The sequence below is a fragment of the Crinia signifera genome, chromosome 4 (genome assembly GCF_055691185.1).
Source record: "Crinia signifera chromosome 4, ASM5569118v1, whole genome shotgun sequence".
Classification (NCBI taxonomy): Eukaryota; Metazoa; Chordata; class Amphibia; order Anura; family Myobatrachidae; genus Crinia; species Crinia signifera.
The window spans coordinates 134,090,547-134,106,089 of NC_139220.1; the positions used below are offsets into that span (position 1 = coordinate 134,090,547).

General features: G+C 44.3%; 1 protein-coding gene across 1 annotated transcript in view; it reads right to left on the reverse strand.

Annotated features, from left to right (window-relative positions):
* PTPRR (protein tyrosine phosphatase receptor type R) overlaps positions 1 to 15,543 on the reverse strand; it is a 150,053-nt gene that overhangs the window by 23,592 nt on the left and 110,918 nt on the right. Inside the window, exons 8-10 of the mRNA XM_083182544.1 lie at positions 12,276 to 12,360; positions 10,202 to 10,281; positions 7,000 to 7,137 (exon numbers count right to left, since the gene is read on the reverse strand). Of these exons, the coding sequence (XP_083038670.1) occupies positions 7,000 to 7,137; positions 10,202 to 10,281; positions 12,276 to 12,360 (303 nt within the window). The remainder of the gene's footprint in view (positions 1 to 6,999; positions 7,138 to 10,201; positions 10,282 to 12,275; positions 12,361 to 15,543) is intronic.

Below are 15,543 nucleotides of genomic sequence, written 5' to 3' on the forward strand. Positions count from 1 at the left end.
TGTGGCAGCGGCACAGGCAGCTCAGTTCAGGAGTTGGTCCCCATATTTTAACACAGCAGCCCAGCAGCAGGGGATGCAGGGGCAGTGGCCAGTGGGGCCGCAGTGGGGGAGCATGCAGCAGCCATTTTATCAACCGCAGGGTCAGGCTTGGCTGAACACGGTCCCTGGTAACCTGGGCCAGCAGTTTTGGCCAGTAAATCAGGGATTTGGGCAAGCTCCAGGTGGCTTTTATGGCGTTAGTGGGCAGCAGGGCGTAATCACCTCAATGCAGCAAAGTAATTTTCAATTGCCACCCCCACCACCACCCCCGCCCCCGCCCATGCCAGAGGCCACACCCCCCAGGGTAACCGCAGCGCTTCAGCAAGTAGGGCAGGGAGGGGGGCCTGTCAGGGCGCAGGGTGGCGGTGAGGAGGTTATCACATTGGTTGCTGATGAGGAGAATGTTATGAGCTCTGTGCCTGTTAGTATTCCTTTGCAGGCGGTTTCGGATGGCGCGGGGCCTGGAAGCGTATCTGAAGTCCTGGAGTCATCGAGTCAAGTCGCAGTGGGCGCACTGCGCGGCGTGGGACAGTCGGTTGGAGCTGAAGAGCAGGCAGGGCCGTCAACATCAGGAGCAGGTGAGATCTCGCGCTCAGCGCAGCAGCAAGCGGAAGGGTCGCATTCAGACAGTTCATCTGATTCATCCAGCTCGGATGGTAGGCCGCGCAAGCTGATGAAGTACTTTGCGCAAAAGATTAGGGGAAAGAAAAAGGGAGCAGGGGGTTCAAGGAGCGTGGCTAGCAGCGCAGCCAGGGTAGGTCCGGATGCATCGGGTGACGCGGTGCATTGTTCTAACACGGCCATATTAAGGGGTGTGAGGTCAAAAATTAGGGACAAAATAAGGAAGGGACGTTTCGTGGACATGTTTGCTATAACACATGAAGCAAAGAAAGAATTGGATGCGGCCAAGGCAAAAGGCCCGGCAGCAGAGGAGGCTAGGAGGTCTTATACCAACTGGCTGGCGGGGGCTTACGTGTTTGCAGCATGCTACACTGAGACCAGGCCATCGGAGCATATGAATATGTTTAAGTATTTTCATCTAATACATAACATGTATTCAACAGGCAGGGTTAATGCATGGAGGCAGTACGATGAGCTTTTTAGGAAAAAGCAGGATGGGGAGAAAGTTTTTAGTTTGGGATTTAAGGACGTGGAGGTGTGGTTGGAAGTTACCCAACAAATGAGGGGGTCAAGTGGGGGAGAAGTAGGGGGGGGCCGTAGGCAGTTTTTTCTTAACAGGCCCGGGTACAGTGTGCCCGGGAGGGGAAAATGCTATGCGTATAACAACGGGCAGTGCTCAAAAGGAGCAGGGTGTAGATACAGACACGTGTGTTTGCAATGCAGTGGGGCCCACCAGGCAAAAGAGTGTACAAGGCCAAGGGGGCAAGCAGCTGGGAGAGGAGAGACTGGGCCTGGCAATAGGCAAGGCGGAGTCGCCAGTTAGGGTTGAGGAGTTAAAGAGGTGGTTGAGGCTCTATCCTCTTAGGGAGGAAGCAGCCTTTTTGTTGCAAGGGTTTTCAGAGGGTTTTCGTTTACCAGTTGTAGATAGGGTTATTGCATCGGCAAATAGGAACCTGAAGTCAGCTAGGGATTTCCCAGAGGTGGTTAAGAAAAAGGTGCAGAGCGAAGTAAACTTAGGCAGAATGGTGGGACCTTACAGGGAACCACCAATAGAGGATTTATGTATTTCTCCACTGGGGGTGGTGCCTAAGAGAGAGCCTGGGAAATATAGATTGATTCAGCATGTATCTTATCCAGAAGGGGGCTCAGTGAATGAGGCGTTAGATCAGGAATTTTGTAGCGTAAGCTATGAATTGTTTGAGCATGCGTTAAGCTTGGTGCAGGGTTTCGGTAAGGGAGCCTTGATGGCTAAGGTAGATGTGGAATCAGCTTTTAGGATTTTGCCTTTGCACCCGGAATCGTTTAAATATATGGGTTTTAAGTTGGGAGGAGAGTTTTACATAGACAGATGTTTACCGATGGGTTGTTCGGTTTCATGCTCATTCTTTGAGCGTTTTAGCAGCTTCCTACAGTGGTGTATTAAGGCGGGTTGTAAGCAGCAAGGGGTTACCCACTACCTGGATGACTTTTTGTTAATAGGTCCGGCGGATAGTGAGGTGTGTAGCGAGTTACTTTTTTCAACCAGTGCATTGTTTTGGGTGCTGGGGGTGCCGATTGCAAAGGATAAGACAGAGGGGCCCGTTAGTAGGCTATCTTACTTGGGCATTGAGATAGATACAGTAGTGGGTATTTGCAGGCTTCCAGAGGAAAAGGTGTCGAGGTTGAAGGGGCAGTTGGAGGAGTTCTTAAAGGTGAAAAGGGTCACTTTAAAGCAGTTGCAGTCATTGCTGGGGCTGTTAAATTTTGCCTGTAGGGTGATTCCAATGGGCAGAGTTTTTTGTAGAAGGTTGGAAAGGGCTACGGCCGGGGTTAGGAAACCTCATCATCAAGTTAGGATCTCCGCGGAGTTAAAAGAAGATATAAAAGTTTGGTTATGTTTCGTGAAGGAATTTAATGGAGTTAGGATTTGGCAGGAGGCGGTGGCAAATGACGAGCTGCAATTATTCACGGATGCATCTGGGGCAATAGGTTTCGGAGCCTATTTTAAGGGGCACTGGTGCGCGGAAGAGTGGCCAGAGGATTGGAGGGTGAAAGGATTTACTGCTAGTATGTTATTGTTAGAGCTTTTCCCAATAATAGTGGCAGTGGAGCTATGGGCTAAGCAGATTGCGGACAAGAGTATTGTTTTTTGGTGTGACAATTTGGGAGTAGTTCATTCAGTCAACAATCAGAGGTCGGATTGTCCAAGGGTAATGCGTTTACTTAGGCATCTCATTCTGCGTTGCTTGCAGGAGAATATTACTTTCTCTGCAAGGCATGTCCCGGGGGTAAAGAATGAAATAGCGGATGCGTTATCAAGGTTCCAATGGGATAGGTTCAGGAGGCTGGCGCCAACAGCTGATATTGATGGTGTGTCATGTCCTTCTCAATTATGGCAGATCATCGAGCCGGCATCGAGAGTTTAGCCCTGAAGGCTTTGGCCCCAAGTACGCTGAGAAGTTACTCGGCGGCTTGGAACGAGTGGTCGGTTTTTACAGCAAGGTGGGGTGAGGGTAAGTGCCAGGAGGAAGTCATGTTAGAATTCGTTTGGGCTTGCCACCAGGAGGGTAGATCTAGGGCTGCGATGTCTGGGGCTTTGGCGGGAATAGCTTATTTTGCTAAATTGAAGGGTCAAAAAGACCCTACTAAGTCATTCCTTTTAGCTAAGGCATTGAAGGGGTGGGCCAAGGAGCAGAGGGCAGAGGGAGATTTGAGAAGGCCAATAGATCAAGGGTTGCTGCAGGATTTGGTCACGGCAGTTTCGGGGGTGGCAGTGGATGAATATGAATCAGCCATGTTTGGTTTAGCATTTGTGCTGGCGTTTTTTGGGGCATTTAGGATCGGGGAGTTAGTGGCGAGAAATAAATCATGTGTGGTGTCTGGGGTTTTGAAAGAGAATTTGGTGATTAAAAAAGATTTAGTGTTGATAAAGATTCAGAGATCAAAAACGGATCAGCTGGGTAGGGGGCGCTGGATTTCTTTGAAGGCAGAGGAGAATAAAGGGATCTGTCCGGTTGAGTTGGCAAGCAAATTTAATTTGGTCAGGCCAAAAGGGGGGGCTCAGTGGTTAGTGCATAAGGATGGTACGCCATTAACTAAATTTCAATTTTCTAGTGTGTTTGGTAAGTGTTTAGTGGCCTTGGACATACCAGAAGAGGAATATGGTACTCATTCCTTTAGAATTGGGGCAGCAACTTGCGCAGCGGTAGCGGGCAGTTCAGAGGAGGCGATAAAGCGGCTGGGTAGGTGGAGATCGTCAGCTTTCAAGGCGTACATAAGAGGGGATAAGTTATAGAGAGCGCGCTCCTGGCGAGTTTGTTTTTTAGGTAACCCAGGGCCATAAGCCGCCTGCCTTTTATAAAGGGGGATTGGATGGCGTTTCACTTTTTTCCTCTTAAAATCTGAGGTTTTGTGTTGTTCACATCCATCTGGGTAGCCTAAACAACTCAGTTTACCTTACCTTGGCTAGTTGCTTTAGATATGTTAAGTAATTTAAGTTTCTAATGGTTATCTTATATAATTTTATTTTAGGTTCGGCTGATGTGGTGGGTAGGGTGTGGATTGTAGGACACTCATATATATATTGGGCAGGAAGGCATGAGAATAGGACCAAAGGGACTGGTAGAGTGAAGTGGATTGGGGTGAGAGGTCTTTCATGGTTTAGATTATGGGACTTATTATTGATCTCGGAGAAGAAGTGGGGTGCTCCAGACGTGCTGATTATTCACGCAGGTGGCAACGACTTAGGGTCGTGCAAAGGCGTTGAATTAATTATAGCAATTAAGATTGATCTTCAGGGCATAAAGGAGAGATGGCCCGAAGTGAGATTGTATTGGTCGGAGATGATTCCGAGGAGGGTATGGAGAGGGACACAAGGAGGAGCTGCATTAGATAGGGTGAGGAGGAAGCTCAATGCAGCAGTGTCCAAGTTTATCTGGAGCATTGGAGGTTTTGTGATTAGGCATCCGGGGATCAGATATGAGAAGGAGGAGCTTTATAGAGCAGACGGGGTGCATCTTAATAGGGAAGGGATGAAGTTGTTTGTCACAGCCTTGTTGGGAGCGCTGGGTATGTGAGGATTTCTAGCTGGGTGGCGGACTCTGGCCTGCGGGGGCGGCCATCGTTTTGGCGGAGAGCATGGCTCCTCGGTTGAAAGAGATTAGCGTGACAGAAATTGGCTAGCATTTTCCCTGGGAGAGAGGCGAGTCGGTCACTACCTTAGGGGAGGACCAGGTCACCATCTTAGGGAGGGACCAGTGCTCTGCCAGTTAAGGGAAGATTTGAGCTACTCAGTTAGGTTACGCAGGGCGTGGCTATGGCCACGCCCATTTTTGCATTGATACATAGGCGATTGCCGAGGGCCATGCTTCTTGGGCCACTTTTGATTAATCCTTGAATTTCCAGCCATTCGTTTAAATAAATTCTGGCTGTGACCTTAATTTTCCAATTTACACAGTTGTCTGAGTCATTATTTATTGTCTCCGAGTCAAGTTATTTGTGTCCGAGTCTTTATTTCATTAGCGTAAGAATTCTGAATGAATAAAACATATGGGTGACTTAATAGAATCAAAAGCTTACCTAAGCTTGAGATGAAATAAGCACCCTGTTTTTGTAGTAAGAATTAGTAGAGCAGTTGTCATTGGTGGTTTAGTCATAGGTACTGATTGGTTGCAGGTCAGGTGGGTTAGCCAGTAGTGACAGAGCGGGGGGAGGAGTTTGGAAGGTTATATAAGTCCTGGCTGAGGTAATTTATCCCTCTTGCCATTTTTGGATTCCCACCCACCCACCCGAAGTAAGAAAATTTTGTTGTGTAAGTGCAAAGGTTTAGGACCTTGCAGGAGGAGGAAAAGGAGAAGTTGCATGGGCTGAGGGCCTTGCAAATTGAAGGGCGAAGGAAAAGTGCAAAGGTTTAGGACCTTGCAAGAGTGATGGAGGGCGGAGAGCATGGCTCCTCGGTTGAAAGAGATTAGCGTGACAGAAATTGGCTAGCATTTTCCCTGGGAGAGAGGCGAGTCGGTCACTACCTTAGGGGAGGACCAGGTCACCATCTTAGGGAGGGACCAGTGCTCTGCCAGTTAAGGGAAGATTTGAGCTACTCAGTTAGGTTACGCAGGGCGTGGCTATGGCCACGCCCATTTTTGCATTGATACATAGGCGATTGCCGAGGGCCATGCTTCTTGGGCCACTTTTGATTAATCCTTGAATTTCCAGCCATTCGTTTAAATAAATTCTGGCTGTGACCTTAATTTTCCAATTTACACAGTTGTCTGAGTCATTATTTATTGTCTCCGAGTCAAGTTATTTGTGTCCGAGTCTTTATTTCATTAGCGTAAGAATTCTGAATGAATAAAACATATGGGTGACTTAATACCGTATGTGAAAGATATCCAAAGATATTGTGTCAGAGTCTACTGAGCATTTGTCTCAGGGAATATGTCACCAGCACTATGTTCCCAAGGACACCTCTATTGTGCATGAGGGGTGAGTATGATTAAATGGGTGAGGGCCTGCAGTGTGTGGGTGACCATGGACCCAGGGGCCTGTGTGCAGCAGGGGGCTATGGAGACAGAAAGTGGTAAAAGCAGAGGTGGAGAGGGCTCAGCTCCTCTTGTAGTTTGTACCCAGTTCTATCATCTGCTGCCCCCTAAGCACTCCCTCTATATCGTTACCATTAGAGAAGCAAATCCAGCAGCATTTTTTCAATCCCAGGTTACAGGATTGTAAAATGCTCAATCCAGGGATTACAGGGATCCCAGGCATGGCTTCTATAATTAGGCAGGCGAGCGAGCGGGCATTGCCTCCAGGGGGTGGATGTCCATGGAGAGAGCGGGTGGTGCGGCTGACAGCACTTACACTAGTAAGATTTATCTTCAGATCTGGCTGGTTGGAACAAAAACATGGTTATGGATGAGTGACAGTTTGTCAGTTTTCCAGCATTTCCAAGCAAATGGTCAACTGTCATTTGCTCTCATCCATAACCATGTGTTTGTTCCAACCAGACAGATCTGCAGATAAATCTGCATGTGCATAGCCACCTTTACATGTCATGCTGCATAGAGCCAATCAGTCGTGCACGGGAGAAGCCAGGCATTGTCTGAGCGAGAACTCTGCCCGGCATTAAATTGCGCATGTGCGGTCTAAACCAAAAATTTCAGGATTGGAAAATCCAATCCCGGGATTGAAATCCCGGCAATTTTGTCCTCAAATCCCAGGATCCCACCCTAGTTACCATGTCTGGCCTTTACCATACCCATATAATAATAATAAACATGTAAGAGATAATACAACAGTGCATTATATTATGCAAGAACAAATAATGCCCAAATGGTTCAATATATCATTCTACTGTAGTTAGGTTACCTCGTTTTTCTCTTTAAGCTTGGTGATCATAACAATGACTGGGACATCTTCTTGCCAAACCATTTGCCAGAAGTCATTCACTGTATTAATCATTGGTCCTTGAGTAGCAATGAACTTCTTCTCTTTCCCACCATAGCCCTGCAAAATATTTTTTTTATTATTTTGTATCTATCATGTTGCCATTAAGCATTAGTGACACTAATTACATGTTGATAGGTCCACTAGGCTGACAATGTAGTTTTAAAGCATCCCTAACTTTAAAAGCAAAGCTTAACCATAAGTCTTAACCCTAAAGTTAGCTATAACCCCATACCTCCCAACATGACCCTCTCCAGGAGGGACACAATGCTCTGTTTCTGGACATCTTTTTTTTTTTTTTTTTGAAGCTTTTTAAAATATAAACAAGACATATACATTTATCAGCAGCAATGTGTAAACATTAACATCCACAAACATTACACTGCTTGCAACCAACACAACATATCATATTAAAGCACATTTCTTACGACATGGTTTCACCTAAATTAGATATTTCTTTAGGTCCTCACGTTCTCTCTCCTGTCCTCTGCTATTTAGTTACCTTCCTATACTTAAACCAACGACTTTGCTAAATCCACCTCTGATTATACTCTAGATCCTAGTTTTACTGCTCTAACTGACCTTTTCGGCCTAATTTACCATATGTGTTTTATTAATTTTGCTTATAGTGAGTTTTGAAGTGTATTTAACACATGTGATTCTTTTCCCTTACCTTACTCATATATAATATAACAACAACACTTATTTTAACTCCCAAAATGTGTTGGTTAGTGCTCTTTCTTTCAATCATGTTTGTTTATGCTATTTCTGTCGATATAGCCTTACAACAACATGAAGTACCTCTTTCAAAAACAACATCCAAAAGGAAATAAAAGGATACTAACACACTACACAATTAAACTAAAGAAAAAATACAAAGACTAACCAAGAAATAGAGGAGGCAGACCCTACTTCAGTTCTCTATGCCCCATTATACATTTTCCCTCCCCCTATATATATATCCCTTATTATACCACCCCCCCATACCCTATAGAATTTTGTTACTGTCTTTCTTGACATGTGGATATATTTCTCGTGCTCTATTGTGATATTTACTAATTCTACCCATTTACTAATATCTGGGCCTTCGTTGGCCGTCCAGGATCTCGCTATGCTGACCTTCGCAATCACGCAGAGGTTTAAAGCAATTTGTCTTGTTTCTGATGTAGTGTTCTCTCGGGGCCAAATACCCAGGATACAGCTACTTGGCTGCACACTATGATGTGGGATTCCCAGATCGACCAGCGTATCCCTGACCTTTTGCCAGAGGGTTTGCACCTTGTTACACTGCCAAAGCAAGTGGAAAAACGAGCATCCCAGTTCCCCACACTTTGGACAACTGTCCACTTTGTTGCCAGCAAATCTACTCAGCTTCACGGGGGTTATGTAGGTCCTATATAGTATGTTTATTTGGACCTGCTGGACTCTAAGGGAGTTGGTCGCACCCCTTGTTGATGCCATGGCCAGTATCCAATCCTCATCACTGGAATGGCTGTCCTCCACTTAGTTCTCAGTTCTGGGAGGTCATTCTCTTTATTAAAATTTTAAAGATATTTATACATTTTAGCGACTCTCTGCCCTCTACTAGTCTTGTTGATAAAGTTTTTTACTGGTGTTTCAATAATCATTTGTGAGTTCTCACCCCCAATATATTGGGAGAGTGCACTCCTCATTTGCAGATATCTGAAAAACATTGTTTTGGGCATCCCATATTCACCCTGAAAATTAATAGTACTGTATAATAACATCTTTCATCTGGAGAAACAAACGCCCAAGAATCAAAAATGATACCCTGATTAGAGAGCGAGAACGGGGAGGGCTGGCAATGCCAAGCTTTAGGCTTTATTATCTGGCAACTCAGCTAGCCCTCATTAGTAATTGGATCAGGGCGGGGGAAGAGCCACCAGGTCTGCTTGATCTGGTTGGGGTGGTTACCCCTGGGCACACTCCGCTACAAGTAGTCTTGGCGGCGGGGTGTGGCCGAAGGACACCACCGATCCTGGTGCAGGCAATTAAGGTATGGAAACGAGTGGGTAGAGTCACCAACTATAAAGGACTTGATCCTGATATGCACCTCTTTTCTTCCAAACACATGGAAAAACTGAAATTAGAACAAGGGGGTAGAAATTCCTTCTTAGATGGACAAACCCATATTGACTGCAGGTGGGGCAGGTGTAACTTGTGCAGATAGAATTAGATTTGGGTGGGGTTTTACTTCAAAGTGAGATCTATATTGCAGTGTAAAATAAAGCAGCCAGTGTTTTCCCTGCAAAGAAACAAAATAACTCAGCCAAATCTAATTCTCTCTGCACATGTTATATCTGCCCCACCCGCAGTGCACTTGGTTTTGTCCATCTAAGAAGGATTTTGTCAGAAAGAGTGAACCAAAATAACCCCCAAAGTCACACTTTTATCTGGAGAGCTACATGTATTTATTTATTACAGGTTGAGTATCCTTTATCCGAAATGCTTGGGACCACGAGCATTTCGGATAAGAGATTTTTATGTTTTTTTGATAATTATTTTTAACATACTTACCTGGTCCCCCTGATGGTCCCTCGGCATCCCACGGCACCCCCCGCGGCCTTCAGGATCTTGTTCAGCGGTCCTAGGGGTGCATTGCGCGAGTTTCCAGGTGCGCTGTTCACGTCACAATGCACTCCTGGGACCGCTGAAGATGCTGAAGAAGATCCTGAAGGCCGCCGTGGACATCGGGGGACTTGGTAAGTATAAAGGGGCCGGGGGGGTAAAAAAATCCAAAATATTCTAAAGAACCCCACAGTTTTTGGAATATTTTGGATAAGAGATCTCCGGATATGGGAGACTCGACCTGTATTTACTTACAGTTTCTTACATAGCACAGCAGATTCCATTGCATTTTACAATTGTAGACAGTGATGTCTGTCTGGGTAACAACAGACAGATGTTTAACATTTAGAACCCATATCTAAAATCTATATTAATTTAGAAAAATGGTCCTGATTCTATTAGAACAAATGCAAACTATTTCCTGTAGCAGTTCCTTTCTGTATGTAGCTTACTAAAAAAGTTCCAAGTAAATAAGGAACTTAATGTTGATATTATAATAAAAATGTAAGTGTAAGAATTAACATAAAATACTTACCCGGATAAAATTAGCATTTATATAGGTACTCAATGAATCCTTTGCATTCTTTGGTTTTAAGTACACTCTGCTCACTGGATCTAATAAAACAAACAGTAAATAAGCTAATTATGAACATTAAATTAAGCAACAAGCACAGTGTATGCAGCCACACGCCCCAGGTTAATAGCAATTGCATTTCAATGTATAGTTCACAAAATATACACTAGTGATTATATATGCTAGCAATTAAACCAGCCACAGTACCTACGAATAATTAATGAGTGTCCTGTGTGTGTGCACGAGTGTGTGAAACTAAAGTGAGGAAAATGGCTGTGATTTCAATTTGTGTTAATTCTGATTTTCAGATTGGGACTATGAACACAAATATTTATTTTCATAACACAGAAATCAGGGCCAAATGTATCATTCTTCAAAAAGTGATAAAATTGTCATAAAACTGTCATATTACAGGCTGGGTTTGAAAAATGACAGGTAGGAGCTGATTGGCTGGTTCTTTATTACTCTCTTTTATTGCTTTTTGAAGCTTGTTACATGTGGCCTTCATTGGTATGCTTCTACCAGTGTGTGATGCACAATAACTATTCTTGTTACAAAGACATAGTAAAATTGTGACCCCTACTGGACAGTTCTATCTTAACAATAATAGAAATAGCATAAGATAAGCACTGCTGTAAAGTTGTACAGGACAGAATGAAGAAACAGGGGTATTCAATGCGCTTAAGGTGAGCATTGACAGCGAGCAGTGCCGATAGCTCGCCGTCAGAGTATTCAACTGACCCCCCTTCACTTGCCGTTTCCACCTCGCTGGTTCTTTCAGCGAGGTGGAAACAACGAGTGTGGTTGTCAAAATGCCGGGGCTTGACACAAAATGCAGCGGGCTCACTGCATTAGTGGCGAACCTCGCCATTCTGGGGAATCCTCACCATCTACCGTTTCCCCGGAACATTGAATACAGCGAGCGGCCGGCGAGGGGGTTAGATGGCAAGGGTGGCTTGTTTTCAGTGATCCTTGTCGAAAACAACCCATAATCGCTCCACAAACCCTTTCGCCCATAGTATTGCATTTCTATTCAGGAAAAAATGATTACAGTTACATTTATTTTATTATGTCAAAATTAAGGCCCTCTCAGTTAAGAAAGCTTGTAAAAACATGACCCCCCCCTAATGTGGCATCTACAGTATAATTAAAGATTAAAATAATCAGCCAGCCAATTAGCTGCTAACTGCTATGTCACAGACTGTGTTAAAAAATGTCAGGCAGGAGCTGATTGGTTGGTTGTTTATCACTCTCCATTTTATCACTTTTTGAAGCTTAGTGCATCTGGCCCTGTGTGAGATCCACCATCGCGGCTATGACTGATACCACCTTTTCCAGCACAGCTAGGGCGGTAAGTGGAAATATGAATAGAGCTGAGCCACTGAGGCCAGGATGCCGGGAAGAAGGGATCCAGTAAGAGCCACGTCTGGGCCCGCCACTGAGGCTGTGATTGATGCCACTGCTGCCATTGCCAGCACTGCTAGGGGGGTAAGGAGCTGGGGCCTAAGCCTGTTACAGATTTGTAGCTGAATATAACATCTAGTCAGTGTCCCTTATGCTGTTTTGCTACAATTGCTACACTAGTTTTTTTTTTTTTAAATCTGTGTTGTCTTGTGTATGTCAAATGAAAAACTAGTTGTATTATAAGAAGTTTCACATACCTTTATTTTCCTACCTGCAGTATTACTGGTAGTAGTGAAATCACATCATGTACAAGGGGATGCTTATACGGTGTCTGTGTCAACATATGTCGAAAGACATAAAGAAACCTGTAAAAAACTTGTGTAGACCTTTTCAGCTTTGACTATGTCAATAATAGACCTTGTGCTTGTGTCGACATTCTGTCAATGTCGACCTGTGGTATGTCGACAATTTATAGGGATCGACCTAGTGACTATCAAAAATTAGAGGTCGACTTAGACGTTTTTTGGAGACCCAGGGACTGGATACCACTGTATGCTCTGTCTGTGCTTACCTAACTAAAAAGGGCTCAAAATGTCAAAATAAAACTTATTGTCAGCATTCACAAACTTACTTGGCAAAATAGTTTTGTAGCGATTTTTGGTTGCATGACTTGGAATATCAATTTCTTTGGGATCCATGAAATTCATTGGTATTTCCTGAATAAGCAACAAAACAATGACATGAAGTGAGTACTATGGTGTCTTACTATCCTGGGAACAATGTCTATTATAAGTGATGTACTCTGGACTTTCTCAGTTCTGTGTAAACTGGTACAAATGTCTAGACAGATTTTTATGTCCAGTCTCCTGTTTATTGTTTAATAACCCTTCTCATACCATGAAGTTAATAATACATCAGTATGTTGTATCAATATTATACAATAGATATATAACCGATCTTAAACATTTGCTTCTATGAGTAATAAATATTACTTTACAAAATTCTTTAAGCATTAAGGGTATATCCTTTACTGACGCTAAAAATGGGCTATTATTGCGAGGTTTCCCTTAAACGGCCAGGTTTGCTGTTAATGCAGTGAGCCCGCTGCATTTTGTGGTGATCCCCGCTGGTTTGATGGCCGCTCTCGCCATTTCCACCTCGCTGAAAAGAACCATGGAGGTGGAAATGTCGAGTGAAGGGGGTCAGTTGACTACTGACAGTGAGCTATCGGCACTGCTCGCTGTCATAGATCGCCTTAAGGGCATTGAATATACCTCATAGGGTGGTATTCAATGAGGCTGATTCGCCAGGTTTTTATGGCGATTTTGTGCTGTAAGGCGAATTTTTTACTAAAACGGTGAATCACCCTATTCAATGACCACATGGCGAATACATTTTCAAGGTTTTTTTTTCGCCATGATTCACCGAGTAGCAATCGCTATCTTTTTATGGTGAAGTGGAAGGTGAACTTTTAAAATAAAGTGTTTTGTTTTTTACATTTGGTGTAAAAAAATCAGGAATTTTATTCTGAGGAGGGGCATGCTATTTTTATTCATGTGCTGTAAGCACATGAATATATATTTAATTTAAAAAATATATATATATTTTTTTACACTGACCAGCCAGCAGGGGGCGCCGGAGCCGAGCCGCTCATTAGATATTCATATATTCACTGCACCCGATCGTTACATATGCATGATCGGGTGTAGTGAATATACCCGGTCCCCTGCTGGCACCCCCGGGGGGGCAGCCTGTGCTGCCTTGCACCCGGGGAGCCCACCTTCCCCCCCACATACGCTCTGGGGCAGGCAGAGAGACTTCCATCTCCCTGCCTGCCACTGTCCTCAGGCTCCCTGCGGCGTTCGCCGCAGGAGCTCATATTCGCCGGTCAGGGGCAGCTCCTGACTCGTTGAATACTGGAGCCGGCGAGGCTCCGGAACGCGGCGACCAGTGGCGAATGTGCAGCGAATCCTAAACAGGATTCGCTGCATGTCACCAGTATTCACATTGAATACCGCCCATAGTGTGGGTACTCAGAGGCAGGTGCATATGAATGCCTGTCTGTGATGCCCTGCTGACAATGAAAGGTGATGCCTCCTCCATGGCCAAATAGTCAGTGCCTTTGTTGCACATAGAAGAAATGCTCTAAAACAGTGGTAGCCAACTACGGTCCTCGAGAGCTACCAACAGTTCACATTTTCCAGACAACCTAGCTGCAGCACAGGTGCACTCGTTACTCACTGACACATTTTCAAAGATCTACAGGTGGAGCTAATTACTTCACTTGTGATTCTGTGAGGAGATCTGCAAAACATAAACTGTTGGTAGCTCTCGAGGACTGGAGTTGGCTACCCCAGCTCTAAAATGTGGGTGCTAATGGCCTATGGCCTTATTCTGGTTCATTTGCTCGGACGTGTGGACGCACCCTTGCGGATTACCGAAACCCCGCCTTACAAATGGTTAGCCTGCACCACCCAATCGCACGCCAAATTCGTTCTAAAGGCTTGCGAACGGTTGTTTTACCTGAACATCCATTCGCACGCCAGTGGGAACCTCCCCTATCTTTAGATGGTCACCGACCATTGAATGATGACAAAGGCACACGCATATGTAAGGGTGGCCCAGACCACTCGTACATATGAGTGAAGAAATGCAGGGAATTGGGTGGGCAGCTGACATCCGGCTATGTGCGTAGCCTCCGCATTAGCATATGTAAGCCCAGCGTTTTAATGGGAACGCCCATTAAACGCAGGGTATACACATTTGCTAATGCTCTAGTCCAGCACCCCACTCCACACCCCCCCCCTCCTGCTCGCAAGGCTGGGAGCGTGCGCCCAGCAACCAGACTGCTCGCCGAGTTCGCACACAAAAAGCGTAAACGCATGCGTAGAAATGCTGCTGCGCATACGCCGAATATCGGACCCCTTGCAAACAAAGGGGATCGAGCGAATGAACCAGAATAAGGCCCTATGTGTAAGCCAGGCACAAATGCTGCCGTCGCCTCCTGGCACGCACCCTGGGATTGCTGCTGCATATGGTCGCATATATACTGCTTTCTTACAGAATAAAAGCTGTGTCTGCAATTTGGGTTACTACTGCAGACAACTCAGGCTCATTACTTTTAATAGTTTTTTTATTTATTTGCATATTTCAGCAATATCCTGGTCTAGGTTTTATTTTATTTATTTATTTAGTAACAGTTTGTTATATAGTGCAGTAAATTCTGTTGTACATCACTAACAAAAAAACTGTTGAAATGTCAAAACATAACCAGGAAGAAAAGGTGAAAAACTGCAACAAAAATGGTATAGCCGTGACATGATATTTAGTGGTATCATTAATTCATTTGATTTTAGAGCTGTGAAATTCAGCTACATACTGTATTTTCTGCAGGTAATAAATAAATAATTAGAAGTCTAAATGCTATTAAGATCAATAATATACTGTAATATTGTCTATGGACATTAACCCTTTGAGTGCCAACATCTCGGAGAGATATGCAAAAATATTGTCTAAAACTGTCAGCTTCGCTCACATTTGTTATATAAATTCAAATAAAAAATGTTAAGGAAAAAAAGATCTTGGGCCAAATGTAATAGGGTGAGAGTTTCAGAAAGTGAGAGATTTGGGAGAGTTTTCCCATTTTTTTTAAAGCAGCAATCAATTACACTGCAAAACCAGGTTGATTTTGCCATGTAGTCGATTGCTGCTTTAAAAAAAATGGGAAAACTCTCCCAAATCTCTCACTTTCTGAAACTCTCACCCTATTACATTTGGCCCAAGATATTTCCTATGTAAGGTAAACATTACAGGTCATTATGATGAATACAAATATTTGCTTGGCAATTTTCACACCAATTGTGGCAAATCCACTTGACACTGAAAGGGTTAACACTTGG